At 41.9% G+C, this 24,831-nt stretch overlaps 1 protein-coding gene across 1 annotated transcript; it reads right to left on the bottom strand.

Moving 5' to 3' along the window:
• Positions 1–11,152: 11,152 nt before the first annotated feature.
• GOLT1B (golgi transport 1B) lies at positions 11,153–24,792 on the bottom strand. Its single transcript, XM_053407465.1, has 5 exons — positions 24,541–24,792; positions 17,895–17,986; positions 16,156–16,334; positions 14,774–14,855; positions 11,153–12,268 (listed from the first exon to the last, which is right to left on the bottom strand). Exons 1-5 carry the CDS (start codon positions 24,563–24,565, stop codon positions 12,230–12,232), a joined length of 417 nt encoding a protein of 138 aa, XP_053263440.1. The 5' UTR covers positions 24,566–24,792; the 3' UTR covers positions 11,153–12,229.
• Positions 24,793–24,831: the final 39 nt, after the last annotated feature.

Genomic DNA, 24,831 nt, shown 5'->3' with positions numbered 1-24,831 from the left:
CCGCGCCGATTGCATCACAGGCAGGAAACGGCGCTCCCCGCAGCCGCCGCCAGGGGGCAGAGGAAGGGGAGGAGGAGCGGCAGATCCCCGCGGCGGCGCCGTCATCCCAGTTCTCCATCCGTGCATCTATATCCCCATCCTTGGAGGAAGGCGCAAGTCCAGCGGTTGCAAGGGACCAGGACGTGCGTCCTCGCGACCACTTGCGCTTGCTTCTCATCCCGGCCCTATCTATGCATGTACTGCCCTAGGCAGCCGGTTGCGGGGGGCGGGCATGCTTTTGATTAAGCATCTGAAGGCAGCCCTGTTTAGGGAAGCTTTTAACATGTGATGAATTATTTAATATTATTTAATTTAATATCTAATATTTTGCTGGAAGCCGCCCAGAGTTCTATTTATACCCCGCCTAGATGGGCAGGGTATTAATAATAATAATAATAATAATAATAATAATAATAATAATAATAATAACAACATTAATTTTGTTATTGTTTATTATTATTATTGGTTATACCACAGAGCTTAGGGCTTGCCGATCAGAAGGTCGGTAGTTCGAATCCCCGCGATGGAGTGAGCTCCCGTTGCTCGGTCCCTGCTCCTGCCAACCTAGCAGTTTGAAAGCACAAAATGCAAGTAGATAAATAGGTACCACTCTGACAGGAAGGTAAATGGTGTTTCTGTGCGCTGCTCTGGTTCACCAGAAGCGGCTTAGTCATGCTAGCCACATGACCCAGAAGCTGTACACCGGCTCCCTCGGCCAGTAAAGCGAGATGAGCACTGCAACCCCAGAGTCGGCCACGACTGGACCTAACGCTAAGGGGTCCCTTTACCTTATACCTTGGGTTACAAACATTTCAGGTTACAGACTCTGCTAACCCGGAAGTAGTACCTCGGGTTAAGAACTTTGCTTCAGGATGAGAACATAAATCATGCTTCAGCAGCATGGCAGCAGCGGGAGGCCCCATTAGCTAAAGTGGTACCTCAGGTTAAGAAAGGTTTCAGGTTAAGAACGGACCTCCAGAACGAATTAAGTTCATAACCAGAGGTACCACTGTATTATTAGCAAGGGCAGGGGTGCAACTGCAAAACAAGGAGTTTCTAAGGACGGAGGCTTCTTGGTGGTGGCTCCCGCCATGATCTGTCAGGAATGCTTTCATGGAGATTCCTGCAGTGCAGGGGGGGTTGGACTAGATGACCCTCAGGCCGCTTCCAGCTCTACAATTCTGCAATTCTAGCATTCTATGGCTATGTGTCACTCTCCTCCAGTTTGTTTGTTTTTTTTTTTTTGGAGGGGCATACCATTTAGGTTCCCTTAATGTAAAAATGATTTTGGGTCACCCCGTTTCTGAACCTTTCCCCAGCTGTGTAACATCCTTTCGTGGGGTGAGGCGACACAGATATCCCCAGGACTGTTGCACCATCGATTTGTACAACAGCATTATTATTTATCTTCCATTCCTTTCCTAATAACCCCTATCACCTAGGAATTAAATTTGCCTTCATCACAGCCGCTACACACTGAGCCCAGATCTTCAGATAGACTGCCTTCGAACCTGGAGGTTCTATTTAGCCAACATGGCTAACAGCCATTAACAGGGCTATCTTCCCCCATCCCTTTTCTTTCTGATTCAAGTCTTCCCGTGCACAGGAGAAAAGTACCAGCAGACTCAGAGTAACCCCAAGATTTTCAGATGCAAAAAATTATAATAAACATAATAAACTTTAGGGCAATAGTAGGGAAGCTTTGGCCCTCCGGTTAATGCTCCTGTCCAGCCCAGTGCCAGGGATGATGGGAATTATAGTCCATGCAACATCCAGAGGGACAAAGGTTTCCCTCCCTGGTTTTTAGGGGGTATAAAAATGCAGCTACGAAACCGCTAGCACATTTGTAAAGCTAAGTAGGGTCTGGCATGGTTTCAAATGGGATGGGGGAACCGTGTGTTGAGATTCCTACATTACAGGGTTGGGGTAATATACTTTCTACCCCTACAAAGTCTCTTTCCTGGTCAAGTTCACTACCAGTTCAGAACCATGGGCATGTATATGGAATTTAGATTTCCACCCCCCACCCCCACCCCCCAAAAAACCATGCATCCAATTACACTTCTTACATTGAATTCCATTTGCCAGTTTACCACCCATTCACTGAGTTTGGAGAGATCCTTTTGAAGATCGGTTCTGTTTTACCCTACCTGCCTGCGGACTGTCTTGTCAGAGTGGTGCATGCTATAGTTATCTCCCGCTTGGACTACTGCAATGCGCTCTATGTGGGGCTATTTTTGAAGGTGACTCGGAAACTGCAATTAATCCAGAATGCGGCAGCTAGACTGGTGCCTGGGACCACATAACACCGGTCCTGAGAGATCTGCATTGGCTCCCAGTACGTTTCCAAGCACAATTCAGTGTTGGTGCTGACCTTTAAAGCCCTAAACGGCCTCGGTCCTGTATACCTGAAGGAGCGTCTCCACCCCCATCATTCTGCCCGGACGCTGAGGTCCAGCGCCGAGGGCCTTCTGGCGGTTCCCTCATTGCGAGAAGTGAGGTTACAGGGAACCAGACAGAGGGCCTTCTCGGTAGTGGCGCCCGCCCTGTGGAACGCCCTCCCATCAGATGTGAAGGAAATAAGCAGCTATCTTCTTTTTAAAAGACATCTGAAGGCAGCCCTGTTTAGGAAAGTTTTTAATATATAATGCTGTATTTTTTTAAACACTTGATTGGAAGCTGCCCAGAGTGGCTGGGGAAACTCAGCCAGATGGGCGGGGTATACATAATAAATTATTATTGTTATTATTATTATTTTAATAATCCTGAACATTCAGCAAACTCAGCTACCTCATGGCTCCCCTTCTAACCCGTAGTACTGTAATTTATGAATACGTTTAAAAGCCCAGGTCCCTATACCAATCTTTTGGGGGAACCCCACTTTCTACAACCCTCCATTGGGATAACTATGAATTTATTCCTACTCTCTACTTTGTGTTTCTTAAGCAGTTGCCAATCCACAAAAGCACCTCTTCTTTCATTCTGTGACAGCTAAGCTTACTCAGGAGTCTTGGGCATTGTACTTTGTCAAAAGCTTTTTGAACACTGGCATCGTAATACCTCCTCCTTATTTCACAGTGGTGCTATTTGGGTTCTGTTGCTGTTGGTCCTCACCCCCCGAGTTTGCTTTTAGAGGCAGACATTCATGTATGCATGTATTACACTTTTTATTGCATTAGTGTAACTTTTATTTCCCCAAACGTTTTCCTTTTGTTTTCAGCTGGAAATTGTTTCCATGTTTTACGCTGCTGCACCTCCAGTTGCTTTTAGCCTTTTTTATTTTTATTGAAATTATACCGCTTCTTAAAATGATTATACTAATTGCTTTTTAATGCTTCATGTATACCACTTCCAAGAGATCAGGTGAGCTGGAAGAGAGGGTTGCAAGTTTTTTTAAATAAAAATGAATCCAAAACCAGGCACAGCTCCAAAATGTCTCATCTGAATTCTGGACCGCTGCTGCATTTGAACTGGTGCAAAATGCCATTTTGGCTGATCTGCGCAACAGCTGCTTGCAGCTTTGAAGTCATCATCATAGCAATTCATTCTCATTCTCTCTCTCTCTCTCTTTTGGGAGGGGAGGGTGAATAGGCTGTAGCCCTTACAGCACATAAAGCCAACATGCAAGTTAAGTCTTTGCAAGATCAGAAGGTAGAGTGTGAGGGTTGCCATGGAAATGCTCAAATAATAACCCAGCAGTGAATGATGATGCTAGAATCCATTTGCCAACCAGCTTTCGCATGGCTTTTAATAAAAAAACAATCTAGAATCAACTTGCTAGGGACGTTGGGCTGGGGCTCAGTTCACAAGACACCCATGTCCAGACCCCAGTGCTAGTTCCAGGGCATCCTTTCAGGTTTCCGAGGGATACAGGTTAAATTCATTGCAAAGTTCAAAAAGTTTACCCCTAGGCACATTCAAGGTTAGATGGCAAAACATCCATATACAGTGGTACCTCGGGTTAAGAACTTAATTTGTTCTGGAGGTCCGTTCTTAACCTGAAACTGTTCTTAACCAGAGGTACCACTTTAGCTAATGGGGCCTCCTGCTGCTGCCACACGATTTCTGTTCTCATCTTGAAGCAAAGTTCTTAACCCGAGGTACTATTTCTGAGTTAGCGGAGTCTGTAACCTGAAGCGTCTGTGAAATATACTCAGAGTCGCAAAGTGATTTCATGCTCTTTATTCAGCTCATAGTGGTGAGGAGGAATGAATGAATGAAAGTCCCCTCAAAGTATCTGCTTTATATACATTATTTACACAATGGGCTGCACATGATTGGCTAATTCCGGAATTCTACTGTAAGCCAATCAAGTTGTGGATTCACTTCTATCTGGAGCATGATTGGGTGGTTCCTGCCAACCAATCATACTGCTGCATTGTTTTAGGACCAATCAGACTGCTGCATTCTGAATCCTATTGTTCTAGGACCAATCAGACTGCTGCCTTTTGGATCCTATTGTTCTAGGACCAATCAGACTGCTGCAGTTTGGATCCTATTCAACTCAGTACATAACAGTCTGTAACCTGAAGCGTCTGTAACCCGAGGTACCACTGTATTTTAACAGTCCTTGTGGCGGTTGTGTCTCTTGACCAAAGTAATGCCTTTAGGAACATAAAGCTCTGTGGGATCATATCAAATGCTCCATCTAATGCAGCATTGGCCAGCCAGATGCCTCCAAGAAGCCCACAAGCAAAGCTTGAAGGTAATTCTTTAGACTGAGATAGACTGCCTCTGAACCTGGAGGTTCTGTCTGGTCAACATGGTTAACAGCTATTAAGAGGGCTATCTTCCATCATCCCCTTTCTTTCTGATTCAAGTCTTCCCAGGCACAAAAGGAAAGTATCAGCAAACTCAGGATAATCCCAGGACTTCATAACATTTAGAGCAGCGGTGAAGAAACTCTGGCCCTCCAGATATTGCTGAACTCCTGTCCACCCCAGCGTCAGGGATGAGTTCATGTAGCATCTGGAGGTACAAAGGTTCCTTGTCCCTTAGAGGGTAAAAAAATGCCAAAGTAGGAAGCCGTCTAGGGAGACTAGAATGGAGCAAGGGATGCACACAGATACAAAACAGGTGCAGACAAGTATCCAGTTGTCTGGATAGGTCATTTCCAGGTTCATACTGACAAGACCTATTTAGATATCGCCAGAAACAGAAGCGAGAGCTGTCCAAAGAAAGCAAAGGAGGAATCCAGGATTTTAATGTAGCGGGGAATAGATACAAGTATGCCCACACAAACACACCCAAAACTGGAGAAGGCACCCCGCTACAAACAGGTCATGCTCAGTGGGCACAAAATGCTCACTGTTGGGAGGAAATGGGGGGAGAGATAGAATGGAGTTCCTGGAAGCCTGAACAGCAGTCCAGCACTGCAACCTTTTGCTGCAGGTAAAGGTAAAGGGACCCGACCATTAGGTCCAGTCGTGGCCGACTCTGGGGTTGCGGTGCTCATCTCACTTTATTGGCTGAGGGAGCCAGCATACAGCGTCTGGGTCATGTGGCCAGCATGACTAAGCCGTTTCTGGCGAACCAGAGCAGCGCACAGAAACGCCGTTTACCTTCCCGCCGGAGCGGTACCTATTTATCTACTTGCACTTTGATGTGCTTTTGAACTGCTAGGTTGGCAGGAGCAGGGGAGCAACGGGAGCTCACCCCGTCACGGGGATTCGAACCGCCGACCTTCTGATCGGCAAGTCCTAGGCTCTGTGGTTTAACCCACAGTGCCACTTATTAATTTGTCTCAGATCCCTCTAAAAGCTACCTAAGCCTGCAAGTAGCCACCCACCAGAGCTGGTGGCAGCAAATCGCATAACCATTTGTGTGTTACTTCTTACATTTACATACCACATTTTTCTTCCAAAGAGCTCCAGGTGGGGCACATGGTTCTTCTCCATTTCCTCGCCACAACAACCCTGTGAAGTAGGTTAGGCTGAGACAGGGTGACTGGCCCAAGGTCACCCAGTGAGCTTCATGACTGGGTGGGGATTCAAACCCTGGCCTCCCAATTTACAATGAGTTAAAAAAATATTTAAATATACCTTTCCTGAAAGACCAGAGGCCTTTTTACTAGGAATTATTGGGGATGAAATTAAAAAAGAAGATAAGACATTATTTCAATATTCGACAGCAGCGGCCAGAATACTAATTGCACAAAATTGGAAAAGCCCAAATATCCCAACGGTCAGAGATTGGCAAACAAAATTATTTGAATATGTCGAATTAGCAAAAATGACGCAAAAAATTAGAAACCAAAAAAATACAAAGTTTATTAGTGATTGGAATAAATTTATGGTATATATTGAAGGAAATTACAGAAATTTAAAAACTATAGCAGGTCTGATATAAACCTTACGATGTGTAAACCATCAATAATTATTAGTTGCAGAAAAAAAGAAAATCTCTTTTTATCAAGAAGCCCGAAATCAGGAGGGAAGGAGGTCAATAGGTGCGTAGAAGAAAGATCTAAATACCTAAAGATATAAAGATTTAAAGAATAAGATAAAGAACTGTAACAGAAATTGATGCTTTTTTCTTTTTTGGTGTTATGTATGGAAATTTTTTCTTTCTGGTTTTTTCTTTTTTCTCTGAAACTGTTGTTTCACTTTCTGTCGTTTCTTTTGGTTTTTTTTTGGGTGATTTAACTGAAACTCAATAAAAAGAATTAAACAAACAAACAAACAAACAAACCCTGGCCTCCCAGGTCCTAGTCCAGCACTCTAACCATTATGCCAGTGGTCCTTCCTTTTTATGTGTCCTGGGTAACCCGCAAGAAGAAATATCCATCCATCTGTAGCATGTACGTAATTTGATGTTACAAGCCTCTTATCGTGTTCCTCCTCCCACACACAAACTCACCTGTTTGCTGTTGCAGGTTAGGAAGGATTCAACTCTCTCTGCATTAAGGTACAATACATTTCGGTATGTATGCTTACAGCGTTGTTCTCTTTGATGTTTGTGCATGCTATTGACCACACTATTTTCAAAGGGGTCTCACCACAAAACTTAGTAGGTATGTTTACAACCGGGCTTCAAAATAACGAGACCCCCAGTCAACCGATTCTTAAGGCAGCTGCATGCATGCCAAAACTCTCTTTTGTCTACTTCAGGGATGGCCTGAAAGTCGATACAAAATGAAATGGTACTTTGGGTTTGATTTGTTGCGCAGCAAATGCTTCCTGTCAGCCTTGCCAGCTGCCAGCAAATCTGCATCAGTTCAAGAGCTGCTTTAGGAAACCTAATAAATTATCCTGAGGCAGCTGCCACAGTAGCAGGAGGGTCTCTTGCAGAGGGGACCTCCCCCAAAAGAAAGCTTTACTATTAGGAAAGAGAAATGGAAGAGTATGTCTGGCTGCTTTTAGATAAGCTCTCTGCAGGATCATTGACCAGATTAATCCTGCCTATTCTAAAAACCACACCTTATTTCTAGGGCACTAGTGCCAAAACTGCTGTAGACAAACAAGTCCAAAATTGAACCTTGAAAATTTAGTGAAATGTGCTTGTGTGGTTTCTGAAATGCAGGGTTTTTTTTCCTTTTTTCTTTTTAAAGGGACAAGGATGTTAATGAAGCAAGCTTGCTAGGTCCTTTTAGAGACACTCATAGAAACATATGCAACTTTCAATCCTGTCCACTCATGCTCCACAGCAATTATTATTTTTCTTAGCTTCTTAAAAACTTTTTTTTAGGCTTCCCTCAAAATTTCAGGGTGAAACACTACTGTGTGCTGCCTTAAGCTAAGAAGAGTGACTAGCCCAATGTCAATCACCCAGTGAGATTTGTGCCTTTGTATGGATTTCAATCTGAGCCTGCCTGGTCCAAACCTGTAACACTAACCACTATATGGCACTGCCTCTCAGCTAACAGGCAGCAAACAGGAGGAGACACTTCCCCATGTGAGTTGTCTCCATGCTGGGTTATACTTTATCCAGTGCTTTTTCTCTGGGGGGACGCAGGGGTACGCATACCCCTAAACATTTTGTGAATCTAAGTTTGGCCTCACTGAGGGGCAGTATTTCAGTACGAGTAGGAAAATGAGAGTACCCCTAAACATTTTTTTTAGAAAAAAGCACTGACTTTATCTAAGAGATGGTGAACCTGTGTCCCTTCAGATGCTCTATTTTTTTAAAAAAACATTTCAGGTATTTATATACTGCTTAATATTCAGAATTTCTAAGCAGTGTGCATAATGTATTAGATAATCATGCAAAGAACAATTAAAATGCAACATAGGAACAGAAAACTATCTTAAAATGCCTTTGCTGCATCTAATCTCAGTTGGGAGTGAGTTCCCATCTGCTATCAGCCCCAGCTGGCATGGTGAATGGTTAGGGATGCTGGGAGCTGCAGTCCCAACAACCCCTTGAGGGGCAAGGGTTAGCCACCTGTGCTTTATCTGTTTAACTTCTGAAACTTGATCCAAGAACTTCACAGCCTGGCCAAAGTGACAAGAGATGTGCAACATCAGCCCCTGTGATTGGCAAGAAGCACAATGGCTCGACAGAGACATTCTTCAAGTTGTTACTCAAAGTATCTGGGTAGCAGTGCTAAACCCATTAATTTCTCATTAATGTGATGGAAAATGGGTTATAATTTTCAGTCTCAAAAGAAAAACCCCCACATACCTTAGGGGAACAGAGAAGCAAAACTGCTCAGGTAGGTAAAGTCTTTTTTATAACAACAGCAACAAAACAACAGCATTTAAGGAGTAAGATTTAAAAGAGGACACCATTGCCGATTAATAGAAAAAGTACCCATTTATTCAAGGTATGACAAGTGTATTTACAGTATTTTTTTCCCCTGGACAAGATTCTCATGTGAAAGCAGCAATAAAGAATTACATTTAAATGTGAGAAAATGTATTTTGTTGTTACAGATTGTTTTTTCTGCGAAAGAGTACAACACATGCAGCCCAATCCTATGCATGTCATACTTGAAAGTAAGCCCCACGGAGTTCAATGTGCTTACTCTCAAGTAAAAGACATAGGATAGTGGCCTTAAGGCTAAGGAGTCGTTCTGACCTCTATCATAATACCAACTTTGCACAAATTAATTTTGACCTCTATCATAATACCAACATCACAAAATATCTATATTTTGTATCTGCCAAGGAACATTACCTTGGAAATTGCAGGTGTTATCTCTGCTCACAACCCACCTCTGCTACCAATTACAAGTCAAAGCCTTGAGAAGCTTCAGGATGTTGCCCCAACGTAAGATCTTCGGAATCCTCTGAACTCAGCGTATTAGTCAGAAGGGAGCTAACTTTTGAAGAACTTTCCATTTCGCTGAAGGGCAGTGAGAGAGGTACTACCCACTCTTAAAGTCTTGCAACAATTTTTGTGTGCAGAAGTAATCTGCATGCCTTTCTAATCATACAGGGCTGTGGGAAGTCAAAACAAGAATTGTACTGGGTGTTTGTGTGTCTTGACCACTTTTGCCCATGCTGTCTGTTTAAAGAGGCGGTTAAAGATTAATGCAACGCTCACCACAAAACGGCAGGATTTCTATCAAATCGGGCCATTTTAAGAAGTCAATTGTCTTCGCTTTTACTTTCTAGAGGACTACAGTGCTACCACCATTCACTATTTAGCAACATAGGTCCGTCCTACTTGCAAGGAAACCAGAAACCAGAGCCATGAGAACATGACATGGGCATGATTAATCTAAGGGTGCATTGAGACAGTATTTCTCTATGAGATTGTACCCAGAAGGAGCAGTTTCCTCCTGTTCCCCTAACTACAGGAAGAAAGGAGGAAAATTTGGCATTTATCTGAACATAGGAGCTCCCTAACTTGGTAATACCTGGCTGAATCAGGAGCATAGATGGTTCTCCTCTGTTCATTTAGTTCCTACTCCTCATAAGTGAGGGGCAAGGAAGAGAACACAGAAATCTGTGACCTGCTCCAGAACTCTTCCTAGGTAGAATCCCAAAGTCAAAGCAACATCTGGACAGGCCCCTATTACAACTCTAGGAATGATGAATGAATTGCTCAGTTGCTCCAAAGCTTAAGCATATCCCTTGGAGCCCCAAATATGGGTTAATTGATTTCAGATACAGGAATGACTCATGAATGCACTCCTGCGCAGTTAAACCTGGATGTGGGGATTATCAAGCATATGCCAGAGGTGTTCTGCTTAAACAGTAGTGCATACACAGCACCAGGAAAAAAGTTTGAGCTGCAAAACCTTATTTCATGAGCGTGTCCCATTTGATTCAACAGGATTTGCATTTTTATTTTTTTCAGAATTGCAGCTGGAACCCAGGAACCATTTTTTTTAACAGGCAGCAACATCTGTCACAGTGAGATTGATATGGGGGTACACAAATGGCTTCAGGACTGAAGAAAACCAATTTCAGCACTTTTTGGCAAAAAACTCTGTTGCATTTCCTAAGAGACAGTTTTCTTTCTTCAAGAGGAAACCAGCAAAATGGGGAAGCTCATGCAAAGTTTGCTCTTTCAACCAGAAGCATCAATTACTTTTTCAAAGTGTTTTTTTTAAAAAACTGGCTTACCACAACTAAAAATGTCTATTTAAATAATCACTCATTCGATTAAAATGGCTACTTCTGTCAGGCATTAGCAGACAAGAGTGGTTTATACCGGTGTTTCAAAATCAGTTTGCATCAACAGAAATGCTCACGCAAGTCAGATGATAGATGTTCATCTTGATGGGGGCTTATGTGCAGCTTTGCCTACAAACACCAGTTTGTACTAGATATTTGTACAAGAGCCACAATCAGACATTCCACAGACGTGGTGGGAAGCAGAAATAGCTGTGCTTCCTTTCCATTATATGTCTGCATCTTTTTCGGAGCAATGGGGACAAAGCAAGTTCTGCCCAGTGTAAGTCAATTCACACTTCCATACTGGAATGCCTGAAGTGGCCTAGAAACTCTTCAGGTGCTGAAATATGCATCCTTCCTAAATGCTGAGACAGGGAAAAATTAAGCCACAGCAATAAAAAATGGCCTTGAGATGTGGCACTTGATCAATGCTGCTATAATACAATTCTCCAAGACTTCCTCCCAGCATACTTAATATTTTTTTACTTAGTTTTCCGAAAAAGTTATTTACATAATAAATTAGCTTTGTAACATGCTCTCCTAAAACAAGGATAGGATGCCCAAATCTTAGTGCCTTTACGGCATAACCAGGTGCTTTACCAGTGTACAAAACAGGATGTTACATGCTGCAGGATGTTACACTGGCTGCAGACAAGAGAGGACGTATATTCAGGAATGGAGTGTCTTTTCAGAGGTTCGGCTAGCTGAGCAGGTCCGAGTTCATAAAATGTGCTGAGCACCTTAAAACAAGTCATTTCAGGAGCTAAACATGATGCACACAAAACGTATTCAGTAAGAAAGGGTTCTATCCTTTTTGTGATAAATAGATGTAACATGTATCAAGGAGAACCAGTCAAAAAGGAGTGTAAAATTGGTTCCCATAATCCCTGCCAAACTAAATGGATATTAAAACCAAGAGTGGTTTAAGACTGAAGTTTAGTACAAAAAATCATTAGTTTTTGCATATTCCAAAAGGTAAATACACACCTAATCAGAATTTACCTTTGGCTTTCAACATTTTCCTACAAAGCAGTATTTCAGCCACACATTTACATGGTTTATACGGCATGTTCGTGCAGTGGAATCCTCTGCTATCACACACAGTTAAAGACGACAATCCATCTTAAAACTCACTGCTCATCATGCTTATGGGAACTCTTGCTTTCAGCAGAAGAAAGAAATGTAGGAGGGGGTGATTTACCTTCTTTCAAGAGAGGGGAGAAGTTTGGCAGGAAGAAAGAGAGAAGGGTGACTCCTATTTGCTCTGCTACACCTTCAAAAGTAGGAGGTAAAAGTTACAGGCACTGTTAGTTCCATGGGGGAAGTTGCTGCATTTAGCTCATATCCCAAAAGCATTAAGTAGTCTTGAACAGTTTTAATACCATGGGTTTCCCCATGACTTTTTCTTCAGTTCAATTCATAGAATTCCTGGTGCTTAAAGTCCTGGCTGCACACTTGCTCTTTGCTAAAAATGTATTTTGCAGACTATGGTGTAAATTAAAAACTTACGTCAAGACCGTTACAAACTTTGCCTCTGTACACAAGAGAAACTTTGTGCTGATCTTTTCTTCAGAAGGACCTTATAAATAATATAAGTTTTGAACCAGTCTTCGGCACACTTGCCATTATACCATGCTGTTGCTTTCTCCAACTTTATCTACAAGCTGCCAGGAAAAGAGAGAAAGGGGGTGGGAGCAGAGGAGAGAGAATAATTAAGGTGCAAACTACTTCAAACAACATGTAGGCATTGCTGAGCTTTTAAGTAGATGGCCAGGTGTGATCATATTCAAATAGTATGCACCAAGGTCTCATGGGAGACCTTGTAATGCAATTTGCATTGCAACAGTGTTTAGGCGTGGTATGTTTTTATGTTGACACAGAGCAACATGAAGATGCAACAGAATGGGGAAAAAAATCCGAAAGAAATGCAAATATAAAAAACTGTTAGCTCAATAACCCAAAGAAAAAAAATTAAAACATCAGCCATTCATGCATTAATAGACTGAATATGATATTTTCAACTAACCATTACTGGGGACTGTCTCCTGAGCCTACGCAGGCTTTGAAGAAAACATCAACAATTAACTTTTCAATAAGGATTTAACTCCATGAAAACCGATTTATAAATGATATTCATAGACCAAGAATGAGAAAGATGTAAAGCCAGATTATCAAGGGACTGAACACAACAATGGTTAAATAGATGTAACATGAGAAAAAAATCCATCTATATTAATTAGGCTTTTGGATCAACCCTACAAATTACGGCATTGGCAAGGAAGTGTTTAGGGTGGGGATGCTGAGACTACTGCGTCAGCATAAGCTAGATGCACAAGCTATGAAAGGGAACACTACCAGGCAGAGAAAGGACATCATGGAGCAGAGATAGAATTGCTTCTGCCCCACCCTAAACCCATTGTGGCCACAATGAAGTCAGAAGTCACTGTGCAATCTCATACACCTAACGTTTAGCACTGTCAGTTTATAGTGAGTTGTCTATGATCAAATTCCAGCCACTGGGCTTATGATACCACATATGTTCAAGCATGCATAATGCAAAAACAAAAGCCGGCCATTACAGGCACAAACAAATACGGCAGCACCCACAAGGAGGACACCATGTTTGTTTACATGAATGGGCCTTTTAAAAAAGTATGTGCTATAACATAATGAACATCATGGCCAAAACAGGGGCTGAGTGGCTGGCAGGAGCAGTCAGTGAGCCACAGAGATGAGGGTCCTCAACAGCTTCTCAGGAGATGGGCCTGCCCTCTTCCTTTAATTCAACATTGAACTGCCTAAACATTGAACAATACAACTATGGCATTTGCTCAGTTTTAACGTGGTGTACACATAAAACTAGCTTTCAAAATTCAGTTATCAATATGAAAACTACTGGATCCAAATTTAAAGTGTCCATGAATACAACAGTTATCTGAGTGTCTATTGCAAAGGACTCTAGGGATGGTTCTGGAGTGCGCAATAGGGGCTCTTAATCATCCTGAGTGAACAGAGCATCCTAGAAGATACCCCAAACTTCTTTGCAGTGGCACACCACAAGGGAAGAGAAGTAGTGGTGGGTAAGTTGTCTTGTGGAAAAGCTTCCCTGATCTTTTAATTGGGAAGTCTGAAAGCCACTAACGTAAGACATCCCAGCCTTGCTCAACATGGTGCCCTCTGGGATTTTTGGACTACAGCCAGGGATGATGGGAGGTGTAGTTCAAAACATCTGGAGGGTACTAGTGGCTTTCAGACTGCATCTTGGGGAAGCCTACAGTTCCTCAGAGCGTTAGTGTTGGAAGGCTTAACATTTAGTCAGGTTTGAGGTGAAATCGCATTTTTTTTAAAAACAGTTTAGCAGGTGGCAAATATTTTGTATTGGCACAGGTCACTTGGACAGGTGCTTATAAATGACATGATAACCTGTGGGTACCAACATGCTCATGTCAGAAATACGAGAGCCAAACAATTTCTTTACTAAAACTGGTATTAACCTGAAGCTCCAAAACCAAATTCAGCTAATGGTATAAGAAACCATGAGCACCTAAGGAGCACGATAATATAACACTCATTCTCTACAAGTCACAGGTGGAGTTGCCAAATTATTTGGCAGCATATACTGAAGGCAAGGGCAATCTGTGTCTGTAAGTGGGATGAGATTGAAAAGGCAGATCCCAAAGACAGACAAACTGTTAGTGAATCATCCTCTACAACTGTTTGGAAATCATGATGTATCATGAAAATTTGGCTAATACTGTGTTGCATTTGTTTATACGGAACCAGCATAATTTAGAATTCCACTCATATTTTTAGGTACAGAGTCACATATGCTGCACATTCAGGTATGTGATAGCTCATATGTTGAATACATGTCTTTGCACAAAATAACAAGAAGGCAATACACCTCCCCCTGCCCCAGATTCTTTTAAAGGGTGTGTGCAACTTTATTTTTTTAAAAAATTAAATAAATCAAAGGTGCTCTTCAGGACATAAATTAAAATATTTTAAGATATTTGCACACTCAAAATATTTAAAAGTCAATTATTGTATCTGTGCTGCATTTCACCTCCTAAAGTCTACAGATGAAGTGGGCTGGCAAACAGGACAAAAAACTTAGGAACTTCAGAGCAGGGATCCCAAAGCTTATGTGAATTAGTTTTAATACTTACTGAGCTAATGCCAGGTAAATTCAAGAGATAGCCAAGGACCGGCACTCTTCTAATAAAACCAACCACCACAGGGAAAAAGCCCCTTTAAATAAAGAAAGTGTCACAGGTTAGATATGGCAGCATTACAACCCAAACTGCTCATGTTTTGTACCAAAAAATGCACTCACTCTCATATGGCATTTGCACCCCCACCCTTTCTGGGTAAGTAATATACTCTTAACAAAATCCTTATAAATTTCAGGCAACTTCAAATGTCAATAGATTTCCTACATGGAAACAGCTTCTTATAGGAAAATGCATGAAAGCCATATATAGATGGCATAAATCTAATTTTGCAGCAGGTATACCTGCATATACTGTACACAAGTAACCAAACAAACCCCTGTGTTGCAAAGAGAACATCAGCAATGTCTAGGCAACACGATGACCATGTACATACGCAATAGACAATCTTTTATAGAATTCCTTCAAACCATAACAATGAGATCTTAGTCTCAAAGTCTCCGAAAATCTTTAAATGAAGCGAGGTACCAGACTTTGTACAGTGAAAGACAAGCTGTAAATCTCTGTGTATTCAGCAAATATGATGTCCACTGAACAGTGATTCTGTATATAGACTACTATATCTGTACACAAAGAAGCATGGTTATGTGAGAAATAAGTTATGTGCAAGAATCCAATCCTAGTGCAACTTTCTAGGTTCTTTTCCTCTATATGGAAAAGCAATTGCTGTGTAAAGAGCATGAGAGGCAAAATATCAAATCAAGTGGAGTAAGATTAATAACCGGTAGGAATCCTAAGGCAAACCTATGCATCTGCCGTTGATGCATCCCTTACAAAGAAGGATTAAGGGATTCATGTGAATGCTTTTGTTCTGGTTAACCTCTGTTGGGATTCCCATACATGCTCATCACTTGATGTCTGCAGCATCAAGTGTCAGCTTGTGTGAATGAGCCATCACATATGCAATCAAGATGCAACAACACTGATTCATATGCTTCTGTCCCTGTGTTGAGAATCTCCCCTTGCTGACCTGAGCCATACATACTACCTCTAATTAACAGTAGTTGGCATTTACCAGGCTCCTGGTTAACAAACCAGTTTCAAACCCTGTTTCCAATTCCCGCTGAAGAGGAAATTCTGGTTACAATTGCACCGTTGTCAGTGCAAAACTGTTAAAGACTGGATAGTGAATTTTGAAGGGAAAGGGACTATTTCCTCAAGTGTTCTGCTTGATTAATCTCTCTTACACACTTACACACACACACACACACAACCTGTCATGTACAAAACTATTTTTTCATTGACTGTCAAAAGCATTCCACATTAGAAAAAATCATTACTGCCCCAAACAAAAGCGAAGACCAGCAAAGAAATCTTACCTGAATAAGAGGAAGAAGCCATAAATTTCAAGGACCATTCCTATCAAGGGCCAGCCAATAAGAACTATAAGTACACCACCCAGAAAGAAGCCTGTGGCTTTCACTTTGTGTTTCTGGAAGAAGAATCTGAATGTCCTTTCTAAACCAATCACAAAAGCCAGGCCAGCCACGAATAAAACCTACAAAAAAATAATTTCATAATGAATAAAAAAGTATTTGAGCACACCTTCAGAAGGGGCAATAAACAATATTTTACTAAAAGTAGATCTGTTGAAATTAATGACCCTGACTTGGTCATATTCATTTCAATTTTTCAATGGGTTTATGTTGAGTAAGACTTAGCTGAATTCCACCCTGGGTATTCATAGAACATAAAACAACAACAACAACAACAACAGATGTCCAAAACCAGAATGCAGTCTCTTGTTACCACTATGACACTAATTAACTCTGGAAGGAAGCATGAATGTGTCAAAGGGATTTTTCACAATGCTGGCACAATACAAAAGCAGACTTCATTGCAGCAAATAAATTAATTTGCAAGCACTTAATGTGAGTGGTAGTAGCATGACTTTAAGAACAATCTGTGCTGGAAAACGGGCATTACAGTGAAAAAAAAAGTTTGTGATTTAATCAAGCAGGGGGAAAAACTGATGTACCTGGACTTCATCAAGATGTCCAGCCTACTCCCAAACAAAGGTACTGTAAGCTTACAAAACAACTACAGGGTGGTAATTTACTATGTTGAAACATGGTGGTAAGAAGTGTAACAATAAAGTAATGATAGTCTAACTGGATCAAAGGATCTACTGCCATTCTGCAGGGTCAGTCCTGGTACCATTTTTTGAAGCCCAAATTACTGGCCAGGTTCTGGAATAGAAGAAATCAATACTGAATAGGGAGTTCTAATCAGTTTGATCAATCCTATATTTATCACAACAAAATACACACTTTTATTGTGAGCGCATCCTCATGATAAAGAAGGAAAGCTAGAAATCAAAGACTTATCTAGAAATGAGTTTCTGGCATATGGGAGCTACACCAACTGCCAAGTGGAAATAAGCCTTTTAACTATAGAGACTTTTAATTCACTACCTCTAGCTATTTGTAGAAATTAAATATTTACAATACTAATTAATGTGGCTAACTCATTAGGTGGCAGGCTGGTGCTTAAGGCTCCATAACCTAATGTTCTACTCAATTACACTGAGATAAAGGAAGCCTTCTTGGTGCTGCTGCTCCTGGGTGCTGATCTGTGACGGGGCCTTCTTTATAACAGTAACCCGCTTATGGAATGCCCTTCTTTGTGAAGTGTGTCTGTCCCTCTCATTCATTTTTAGGCAGCATTTTAAAACATTATTGTTCATCAAAGTGTTTGGTGGTTGAAAGTAATTTTTTTCTACAGACTTAGACAATATTAGTTCTGAGGATGTTTGGTTTGTTTTCAGATGCTTTAAACATTTAGAATTGTTAGATACCACCCAGCGTACAAAGCTGCTGATTATTCAACGTTTTTCACTTTGCTGTGGAGAGGAAAGGCATCAACCAAGCTACAACACCATCCTCAACTATATATGGTCAAGGTGGTCCTATGATTCTCTAGTGTGCCCTAGACAAGGTGTTCCTCAAGATTTAACTCACCCGCCCCCGCCAAGGTTATCCATCCCACTACACTGTATATTCAGAGAGAAGCACATTCAGAATTGATGTAAATATCACTCGTGCAAAATATCACTTACATTCCCAATAGCCAAAAGTGCTTTGTCAAAAAATAGGATCATCCCAAAGAAAAGGAAAAACACTCCAAAACCTGTGAGACCCATTCCAATTTCTGCAATAAAAAAGGAGAGTGTTAGTATTATGTAGCCCCCACCCAAAGCACATACCGTATTTTTCGCTCGATAACACGCACCTGACCATAACACGCACATAGTTTTTAGAGGAGGAAAACAAGAAAAAAAAATTCTGAATGAAACAGTGGATGTATCATTTTTGTGCTTCATGCTGCGGCCACAGACATGTGATTTGATGGTGAGTTTGGGGTAGCCCAATGCAAAGATCCTGAGGATCCATGTGGATCCATGCTTTGTAGCCACGTTTTTGCACCATTGCAGCCCCAGGCAACAGTGGGTGCGTGATTTTTTTGGTGCAGGCTGTAGCCATGGACATGCTATGTGATCTGATGGTGAATTTGGGGTGACCCAATGCAAAGATCCTGAGGATCCATGTGGATCCATGCTTTGTAACCACGTTTTTGCACCATTGCAGCCCCAGGCAACAGTGGGTGCGTGATTTTTTTGGTGCAGGCTGTAGCCATGGACATGCTATGTGATCTGATGGTGAATTTGGGGTGACCCAATGCAAAGATCCTGAGGATCCATGTGGATCCGTGCTTTGTAACCATGTTTTTGCACCATTGCAGCCCTGTTTTTGCATCAGATCATTGCTATGTGATCTGATGGTGAATTTGGGGTGACTCAATGCAAAGATCCTGAGGATCCATGTGGATCCGTGATTGGAACCACGTTTTAAGTAGGGAGGGAAGGAAAAACATAGAAGCGACAAGGAGAGGGGTGTGCAGAGAAGCAGCTGGCTAAGAATGCAGGAGAGGGGTTTTACCGGAGGGAGGAAAGGAGGGCAAAAGTCCCCCCCCCCACAAGCCAACCAGCTCTCTCTCTCTCCCCCCCCCCCAACCTGCATGTTGCCTTTGAGTCCCAGACGCACGGAGAGGAATTAGAAGGACGCTCTGCTGCTTTCCACTCTGCTTGCCTGGAGGGGAGGGGTTTTCTCTGCTCTTTGTTCCGTTTGAGCAAACACAGTAAGGAAACAGAAGTGGGTGGGCAGTAAGACCCTGAGGCAGAGCTTCCTCCTTTCAAGGCTTCCCTTCTCCGGACGATTTGATATTTGCCTGATTTTTGCCTTCACTCGCGCTTGTCAGCTCCAGGGACCACACATTCGCTCAATAACACGCACAGACATTTCCCCTTACTTTTTAGGAGAAAAAATCTGCGTGTAATAGAGGGAAAAATACGGTAATAATAAAATACACAGAACTTTCTTTTGCAAGCTACGGTCACAACATTCGCCGATATGTATTTAAAACCAGCTCTCCCCCACAGCTGCACATGACATTTGCCCTGTTTCAGGCAGGAAACATGCAATGATGCAGGGAGCTGCTTCATAACATAAGAGTTTTCTTGCTGGATCTAAGGGTCCATCAAGTACAGTGGAACCTCGGGTTCAGTACTTAATTCATTCCGGAGGTCCGTTCTTAACCTGAAACTGTTCTTAACCTGAAGCACCACTTTAGCTAATGGGGCCTCCTGCTGCTGCCGTGCTGCTGAAGCATGATTTCTGTTCTCATCCTGAAGCAAAGTTCTTAACCTGAGGTACTATTTCTGGGTTAGCAGAGTCTGTAACCTGAAGCGTATGTAACCTGAAGCGTATGTAACCCGTATGTACAACTGTATTGTACTCTGGGCTCATCCAGACTTCCTTTTGCGCAATGTATCTAGGCACAGCTCTCTGTTTTAAAGCTCTGCGTGTGAGTGCTTTTGCTTTTTTAGCCCTGGTGCTTTCCCCGTGAAAATACCGTACACTCTTTACTGCTGAATCCACGAAAGAAAAAAGTACTCAGACACTGAGCTTCAAAGTAAGAACTTGTGGCTAGAAAGCGCAGGGCAAAAGGTAAGTGTAGATGAGCAAACACATTGGGTTAGAGATTTAGCTGTGATCATACTTTTTCGTTATGTTTTCTGCTTCACACCTACAACACCATTAATTTAATACGTTTGGTAACTGTATTATGATCTCTTCAGGAGAGTTTATACATGACTGAAGTAAAAACAGATCATCCAGTGCATTCTCTTTCAAAATAGAATTGGCAATATCTTGTTTAAAGAAAAAATGCCATGTCTTCTCTTCTCTCTCAAAGCCCTGCTAAATGTACAATACTACTAGTAAGCATGACTTGGAAAAAGGACAGAACACCTGCTAGTCACAGGACTGCATATGTACGTACACAATTGACAGATATAATTTATCCGGTTTACCTACTTGTATGACTTTCACACAAACCTATCTGATTAAAGAGGAGATAAGTTAAGTGGCTAAGTTTGAACCATTAATTTGAGTAGCTTGTTTCAAACTGCTGCTTTTTTCTGGAAACAAAAAGGCTGCACTATTAGGGGCATTGGCAACAAGTAGAAGGGATTTTTTTCCAGAGGATTAGTGTCAAGTGTATTTATGTACCTGCCCACAGCAAAATGGAAATAGTCCTTATTGAATAAGCTGAATAACTTATAAGTATCAGTTTCACCAGAAAGCTAAATCTCCATTTAAAAGAAATTGGATTTCATTTTCAGCCAGAGATTATTTTTGCAAGTTTCATTCAGTCCAAATACTCTATAGGATAAATTCAAAGCCTCTGCAGTCACTATCTCTTCTAAACAGCTGTACAATGACACTGTCAAGAACTAGGTTTTAAAAAATTATTAATGAATTGCTTTAAGAATCACAACAAAAATGAGATGGATCATGTCTTCTGTCTTGGAAAAGTTATGAACAGCTCTTAACAGAGGGTCTGGACCAATACCCTAAGAAAAAATTAAAACTATTTTGATTTTTCCAATAAAAAAATCTAAATGGAAAAAATATGCCCTGCAAATAGAAGTCTTACTTCTTAACACATAATGTATGTGTTAAAACAGACATAGTTCAAACAGTTCAAACAAGATCTATGATAAATTTTGTATTCAGGGATTACCGTCTTTTTCCGTGTATAAGAATATATTTTTTCCTAAATTTCTGAAGTTTAAAATAAGGGGTCGTCTTATATACAGATAGTGCATGGTGCATTTTCTTAATTTTGGATAAAAAAAATTAGGGGGGGTCTTATACATGTGGGCATCTAATACACAGAAAAATAAGGTATATCTTCTTAAGGAGTCCTCAGTTGATCAATATATTACACAAAACAGCAGTGCTCAAATCATGGAACAAAGGTAAGCAAGCTCCTGACGGAACCTGTAAATCCTAATCTAAAGTACCCAAAATTTCAATCAATCACGGTTCTGCTGAAAGCTAAAAACAGTGATTAAGGGGGTAATCATAAGTGGTAAGGGATGCAAACCTTCTCTGACCCATGTATTGGAGCAATGCAGAAACATAGGTTTTTGAGGTGTAGCCCTCTGAAACCTCAAAATCTAAATTAAAAAACAAAACCCACTGTGATCCCATGATGCCAGAAGGTTTTGCCTTACTTTTTTTTTTTACAGCATTGTTTACTGACTGCAGCCGTAAGGTCTCCTGTTCCTAAACTCTTAATGCCAAGTGTTTGCGTCCCCCGAATTGTGTTCATTTCAAAAATAAATAAATGACCACATCCACCTTTATACTTCAGCTTGAGGATTAGCTGTGGGTCAGTATGGCCATTGGCCCAAAAACGGTCAGCCACCCCTAAGCTAGGCAGTGCTTTGAAGGATATTATTTTTCTATGCAGCAATAGCACACACACTATTCCAACATTCTTTGCTATCCACAAATAACCAACTACAATTAAAATTAAGATTCAACATTTTCATCTTTGAGGATCACCCCATCCTTAGTGGCATCAACCAACTAGCATTCTACAAGAAATCTAAATTACTGCTGTACCACAAAAAGCAATCCAATGCTTATAATCTCCCCTCAGGCAAAAAGCCAACATTTAAATACTGTATAAGGAAAATGGTCATGTTTTTGTGCATTGTTATAAGAATATACAAATGCTTCTGAACACTCCTTTAGTTCTCACATGACTATGCAAGATATTTGTGCAGAAATGAAGCATACAAAGATGCCTCTATGGAAATTGTGCATAATTTTAAATCTTGGCTTTAACTGGCATAGCAAAGCAGATGCTGGCTTGGGCTTTCATATTTATGAAATCGCTCCTTTCAACATGTCTCAACTGTGTCATTGCATCACAAGCCTCACCACTTTCACATTAATAGTGTACGCTTCCTAATTATGCAACATCTATGAGTAATAATGGGATAGATTTATTTTAGAATAAAGCATCAATCAATGCAGTAATAGTTTGTTCAACTGAGAGAATCACACACTGTACAGAAAAGCTTGCTCCTCTGAAGTTTTTCAAACTGCGGGCAGTGTAAAATATATGTCTACAGTGGTACCTCGGGTTACATATGCTTCAGGTTACAGACTCTGCTAACCCAGAAATATTACCTCGGGTTAAGAACTTTGCTTCAGGGTGAGAACAGAAATCGTGCAGCGGCGGCACAGCAGCAGCAGGAGGCCCCATTAGCTAAAGTGGTGCTTCAGGTTAAGAACAGTTTCAGGTTAAGAACAGACCTCCAGAATGAATTAAGTTCTTAACCCGTGGTACCAGTGTCCTCAGAAACACACCCCATTTAGTTCAGTAGGGGTCACTCCCAAGTCAGGGTGTACTGAAGTACAGCCAAATAAACCTACACCAATCATTCTACTTGGGAATGGCCTTGGAGAAAATTCAGAAGTATGGTGAACAGGTGACTACAGCAGTTTCGCTGGAAGCTATAATGAAATCTTCTAAAAATCTCTCCCCTAGTATGTGTCAAAGAATGTAGTGTTGGAAAGGACCCCAAGGTTCAAAACAATTAAAAACTTTATCAGGAATATGTATATCCCACTCTGAGTTGTTAGTATTTTTATAGCTTTGATGTTTTTGATTCTAACAGACCTGAACCTCTGCTGTCACGATACTAAAGCTTGATCACTAACTTGGGAAGACCAGGGTTATTACTGTCCTCTGGGCAAATGAATTTCCACAAACTCCACACATGAGAAATTGCCCATTCTGTTAATCTTGACAATTTCATACTGCAGTACAACTCCCAAACTGCATTTCATTTGTCAGAGTAGACTTCCAAACCACAACTATGCTCCAGGCATTCCTAAAACTCCCAAATTCTTACACTCCTCTGCCCCTTCATTCTACCTTCCCCAAAGAATTCTATGCCAGATCCCTGCCCTAAAGATTTTTCTCCAAAGGGATTTAACTTCTAAATGAATGTGGCATTTGCTCACATTCTTATCAACTGAACTTTCTCTTTCTTTTCTCACTTAGTTCCATTTACCATTTTCCAGCTACCTGAACATGTATAATATATTGAGATGTTTATTGTTCCAAAACAAAAATAGTAAAATACAGCAAGAAGTTACTTTCTCAAGCTTTCTTTTTTAAAAAATGTTGTTGCTGCCATTTTTGCAGGGACATCTATTGGCACCCTGTATTTAAGCACTAGCTTGGCAGTCACAGGTGACAAGGAACTTCATGCAGGTGAGCGAGAAGGCTGGCAAAGAATGGTCAGAGGACTGCATCCCTCCCAAGTGCTCAGTTTAAAAACTAAACTAAGCAGGCTGGAAACAGGAGAGAAGCAACGGGCATTTCTCCCATCATGGAACCCAAGCTGGCATACATGGGGCAAAGCACCGAGTAGACCCAGATCTGCTTAGCTTCAGGTCATCCCCTGGGCTGATAATCTTAGGGAACTTCATGACAGTGTGGTGCAGCGGTTACAGAGTGCTGGATTAGGACCTGGGAGACCAGTGTTCAAATCTCCCACGCAGCCATGAAGATCACTGTGTGTGATGCTGGGCCAGTCACTCGCTCTCAACCTAACCTACCTCACAGGGCTCTTGTGAGGCTAAGGTGGGCTGAGGAAATACATGGGCTACCTTGAGCTCCTTGTAGAAAAGGTGAGATATAAATGCAATTAATAACCACAGAATCCTAAGATTGTAGAGTTGAAAGGGACCCCCAAAGATCTTCTAGTCTTTGCAATGCAGGAATAGGCAGGTAGTCCATTTGGGTGACAGGCAACTAATAAATCTATTAATAAAAATAAGAAACAGTATGTGTAACAAACCCACCCACCACAAATCAGCACCACACACTAACCATATGAGCTAACTGGCGTGACCTACTGTATAATAGGAGTAACAGCACAGTAATTCAAGGCTGCTTTATTCCACAAACGCAAACACATGTCCTATGGCTATCTTTAAACAGCATCCTTACTTGCAAGGCTCCTTTATTCCCCAAACCTGAAAATATTAAGTTATCTTTCTCTGTCTCTGTCTCAGGAACAGCAGCAATGTTTGCTCAAAGCGTGTGCTTTGGGTTTGTTGAAGAGAGGGGCGGTCCCCCCCCCACTCCTGAACTCCCCCTACCCAAGTGGCCCTAGTAATAGTATGACACTAATGATGGGCGACTCATTGGCTGAAGGGTCTCCCCAGCCCCCTCCTCCCGGGCCCGTGACATAACTCTGCGCCCGTCCCCCTCAAAGACAACCGTAACTCTCCCCTCCCCCCACGCCCCCCTCCACACACCCCTTCACCTACTCTGAGTGTCCGTGAGGGAAATCATGGCGACGGCGGGAGCAGCGCTGACAGGACTCTTAGCGGGAGAGGCGGGAGCCGCCGGCGGAAGAGCGAGCGGACGAACGGAGCCGCCTCAGTAGCGAGCAGCGGTAGCAGCAGCCGCCACGTCTTCCGGAAACACGCAGCCCCGCCTCGCCTCGCTTCCCTCAGCTCAGGCTGCCGGACCCTCCCGGCTGCCGCTCCTGCCGCCGCCGCCGCAGCCGCCAACGAACCAAAGCGCCGTCCCATTGGGCAGGGCGCGCTGAGCCAATC

The sequence above is a fragment of the Podarcis raffonei genome, chromosome 10 (genome assembly GCF_027172205.1).
Source record: "Podarcis raffonei isolate rPodRaf1 chromosome 10, rPodRaf1.pri, whole genome shotgun sequence".
Taxonomy (NCBI): Eukaryota; Metazoa; Chordata; class Lepidosauria; order Squamata; family Lacertidae; genus Podarcis; species Podarcis raffonei.
The sequence above is the reverse complement of the archived record's forward strand: the minus strand, read 5'-3'. Positions and strand labels throughout refer to the sequence as shown.